General features: G+C 42.6%; 1 protein-coding gene across 1 annotated transcript; it reads right to left on the minus strand.

The window, feature by feature from the left end:
• Positions 1 to 445: 445 nt before the first annotated feature.
• On the minus strand, positions 446 to 1,946 carry LOC128743053 (uncharacterized). Its single transcript, XM_053839567.1, has 4 exons — positions 1,617 to 1,946; positions 1,281 to 1,560; positions 685 to 1,223; positions 446 to 624 (listed from the first exon to the last, which is right to left on the minus strand). The coding sequence occupies exons 1-4, from the start codon at positions 1,778 to 1,780 to the stop codon at positions 540 to 542; spliced, it is 1,068 nt and encodes a 355-aa protein (XP_053695542.1). The 5' UTR covers positions 1,781 to 1,946; the 3' UTR covers positions 446 to 539.
• Between the last annotated feature and the right edge of the window lie 2,475 nt (positions 1,947 to 4,421).

Raw genomic sequence — 4,421 nt, forward strand, 5'->3', positions numbered from 1 at the left:
CAGAAATATTCTGGTCCTAATGGAGAGCGCCGTTAGTGGACATCAGTTCAATATGATACGCGAAAGATTGGCAGATAAAATGGAGCTTATCCGGTTCGATCCGTACAGTAAGTGTCAATTTCAATTCAAAGCTAGCAGTTATGAAAACAAACATTTTTCCTTGCAGTTCAACGTGACTGTTTATACAGAGAGCGCAAACGCATTAGAAGTATGAAATGAGTTGAATTAGCAGCAAAACTGTGTGTTTGGTAGGTAATATATGTATGTTGAATTAAAAAACCGAAAAGTAAGTTTTCATCCGAAATCCGGTACGATTAGGACATTTTTGAAAGCTTGTCGATTGTTCTTTCAAAGTGTTGCATAATATGAAAGAGCATTTTAATACAAACAATTCTAAAAACCTGTGCAAACAGTAAAACTCCATAATATGATTTCGATAGGAATATTTTATTCACTTCTTTGAGTGGAGCTTTCGATCGATTGGTTAGTTTGCTATAAACCCAACATAAAATAAAGGCAAACACCGCGTGATTCAAGACTCAGGACTTAGCTTTTTTCATTTCATCCCAGTATTTTTGTACCTCGATTCCTTCCCAGTGCGCGCATTCAATTTTCACGAAGACACTGAAATTAAGAGTTAAGAAGTCTTATTGATAAGAAAATTCACATGGAAGCCAAAATTACTTTTTGTTAAGGTATTCCAGCCCATTCCGCTCTTTATCATTCAATCCGTTGTAAAAAGCATCCAAATTCAACGCTACCAGTGATTCACGTTGCATGCCGCACAGAAAGGTTGCCGGTCCTTTCATCTGTATGAAATGGTACATAGCCAATTTGCCCAGCTCAACATCATTCTCCTGGCAATAGGTACTAGCCTCTTTGCAGACGGCTTTCGTTTGCTCCGGTGCGGGATGCCACCATTGGGGACCCGCGTTCGTGAGCAAACCCATCCCGTGACCGGCCGCACAAACCACCGCTAGCTTGTTGGCTTCGAAGAACGGCATGAACTGTTTCAGTGTGTCGTCGATCAACGAATTTCGACAGTAGCACAGAACGGAATCAAATCGCCCGGGTGCTCGTGAAATTAAATCCTTTAGAACATCAATCGGATAGGCAGAGACTCCGATGTATCGGAGCTTACCTTCTGCTTTGAGCTTCTCCAAAGCGGGTAGAGTTTCATTGATTATTACGTCCAAGTTAGGCGCGAATTCAACATCGTGTATCTTGAAAAGTAATAAAAAAAAGCTATTTTGGTTTGATCAGTAACTTGGCATAGATACCTGAACAACGTCTAAACAATTTAACCCAAGAAGATTCAAGCTTTTTTCGACACTTTCGCGAGTTTTCTTAGCACTATAGTCAAACATTTTCTCGTATTCCAACTCGTAACGTCCAACTTTCGTTGCGAGATAGTAAGATTGTCGTGGAACATTCTTGAGAGCTAATCCGAGAATTTCCTCTGAACGACCTTGCCCGTACCACGGAGCAGTGTCGATGTAGTTGATCCCACTTTTCAGCGCTAAGTGCACCGCTTTGATTCCTTCAGTTTCACCTAAGTTTCTGCAAAACAAAAAGAGTTGTTATTAACTTATAAAATACCATAAGTTGCACCTTACCCATAGAGCTTACTCAACGTCCCGGCTCCAAGAGATATTTCCGATACCACTAAATCGGTTCTACCAAACCGATTAAATTTCATTTTACTGACGATTGCCTCATCGTGAAAACCCTTCACAAAGGTAGCTGCTAGCGACGGTTCCATGTCACAAATTGTTTTCATCTGCTATCACTCTGGGGCGATACTATTTAAATAGGCAGTCGCTCAAGCCGCTTATCAATCACAACCACTATCGCTTCTGTTTGAAGTTGATATTTGTGAATGGAATTGCAAAATAAATATCTTTTTGATTTGTTTGCCACTGCGTTTACTGAATAAACTTTATGTTTGGGGTTAAAGCGGTTAAACAAAAGATAAATTATTTGTTTTTAGCAAAAAAAAAATGTATATCTTAAGTAAATATTTCAATGCATTTATTTAAAAATTTAATTCATATTTATGGGTCGAATTTAGAGCAGGAAGCTTTTGCATGAAAAAAGCTTCAATTCGCTGCCGCTTGTAGATGGAAAGCTTAGGTGAAAGCATAGTTTACTAGTGTAGTTGTGCTTTTGCTCATTTATAGTATCCCGATAAAAAAATATATGTTTTTCGTCGTTTCGTAACTAACTTTCGTTGAGCGGATCGATTTTGAATTAACCAATTGTAGCGACGTTTTACATGTGCGCCTACTAGAGACTCTCCTTACTCATCATCAGTATGAAGCCCAGATGTTCGAACTAGTGGGGCTGTGCCTGTATGGTCAGACGACTTTTAAAAGATCAATTTCTTTTCATTGTTTTTTTTGCAGTAGAAAATCTCAAAAATATTTCCTCAAATTTTTAAGCCATTTGAAGGATAACTGGCATCGCACGAAAAACATTGGAGGTAAACCATTGGAATTGCGGTACCTGGAATGTCTGAACTCTTCATGAACTGGTACGGGCTAGGGGCTAGCCTGCTCGTGCCAGGTGTATTTCGAGAGCTCAGGGACACAAATGGCTAATAACAGTTTATGTTCAGAATAATAGATAAATAAATGGCCAAGAACCACTGGCAACGGCACCTCACTGGACTATTTAAAGGATTTGAAAGAAGGAAAAAGTATCGAAGAAGTAAGTGGAAGGTGGGGTCGCCCGCATCTATAAAAAGGACCGTGGCATTAAGCGCCATTAAGCTGGTCAACGCTCCTAGATTTTATAACGTCGTCTATCCCCAATAGCAAGAGAATTGGTAGGGCAGAACCAGGCTGGCTTTATAAGGGTCCGTGCTACTGGGGATCAAATTTGACGGAGAGTTATCAAATCCTCCAGAAATGCCGGGAGTACAACGTGCCCACGCATCATATTTTCATGGATTTCAGAGCAGCATACGATACAGTCGATCGAGACCAGCTATGGCAGATAATGGACGAGAACGAATTTTCGGACAAGCTACCCTTTTTTATATATTGTTTGCGCAGGGAGAAAATCTTCATAGACAGCACCTGGACCTGGACAGCGCCATAGACTAGGATTCGCAAGGTACAAACATGTGCCTACGTCCATCACCTGTTATCACGTCCGTCACCGCCCTATCGACGGCGCCTCATGCGCGCTGCTCCGCGCACATTCTCTGCACGATGTTGTCGGCGTTGGTGTTTGCTCCAAGCTCCAACGAGCGCCGAGTGGCCTCGAAACGCGGGCAGTGAAACATCGCTCCGCCGTTTCCTCGGCTACCGTACAAATGGGGCAAAAGGGCGAGTCTACCCGTCCACGCGTATGTAGATAGTTCTTAAAGCATCCATCACCAGACAAAAACTGGGTAAAAAAAAAGTTTCCCTCACCATGTCTTCTACCGATCCAGGACGAGATGTTCTGGATCAGCCTATGGGTCCATCTGCCGTGTTCGGCGTGGTCCCATTCTACCTGCCATCGGCTAATAGAGTCCAGCCTGACTCTATCCCGAGCGCCCCTGACGTTCCTCTGCCTGTGGCACTCGATGTCCTCACCTAGAAGAACGCATATGGGAATCATGGCTGCAATGACTCCGATCGCATCCAACGATATGGTACAGTAGCCGCACGCTATGCGCATTACCAACCACCGGAACACCTTGTTCAGACATGCCTGATTGCGCTTACTATCCAAAGCCGGCGCACATGCCGGTGCACCATACCTCAGCACCGACATGGCAACGATGGCCATCAGGCGTCTCTTATTGCTGCTAGGTCCATAGCCGCTCGGCATGATCTTGGACAGCGCAGTGACCGCCGTTGACTCTTTACCATAAGCATAGACCACGTCGCTGGTGAAGTTCAGCCTGTTATCTGCCATAACACCCAGGTACTTCACACTACGTTTGGAGACAATCACTTGTCCTCCAACGATAATTTTGGCCTCCGAGGCCGACTTCATCACCGCTTCCGTCTTATGGTGGACCAATCGTAGATTGACGCCAGCCATCCAACCCTCTATTATGCTTATATAGCGTCTGATGCCATCATTTCCACCTCTTCTAGAAACTCGCCTACCACTGAACTATGGGCCATAAATTAAAATTTGGGGACGAAAATATTTACGGTTAAATGGCATGTCTCAGCTCAATGTGGCCTTCGGCAACTTTTTGAACAAAAAATTGATGCATATTTTGAAGGGACCGTCCAATATTTGAGCGTTACTTAAACAACAATTTAAGTAATAGCTTTTTGAGTAAACTTTTTTTCACCTTTTTGGTTTCAAAATATTAAAGATAAACCAATTACAAGTATTTTTTCTAAAGATATCAAACTTCTACCTTTTACCTGTTTTCAGCAATAGACCTTTGTTTATAAACGACCCCACAACTC

Source organism: Sabethes cyaneus, chromosome 3 (assembly GCF_943734655.1).
Source record: "Sabethes cyaneus chromosome 3, idSabCyanKW18_F2, whole genome shotgun sequence".
Taxonomy (NCBI): domain Eukaryota; kingdom Metazoa; phylum Arthropoda; class Insecta; order Diptera; family Culicidae; genus Sabethes; species Sabethes cyaneus.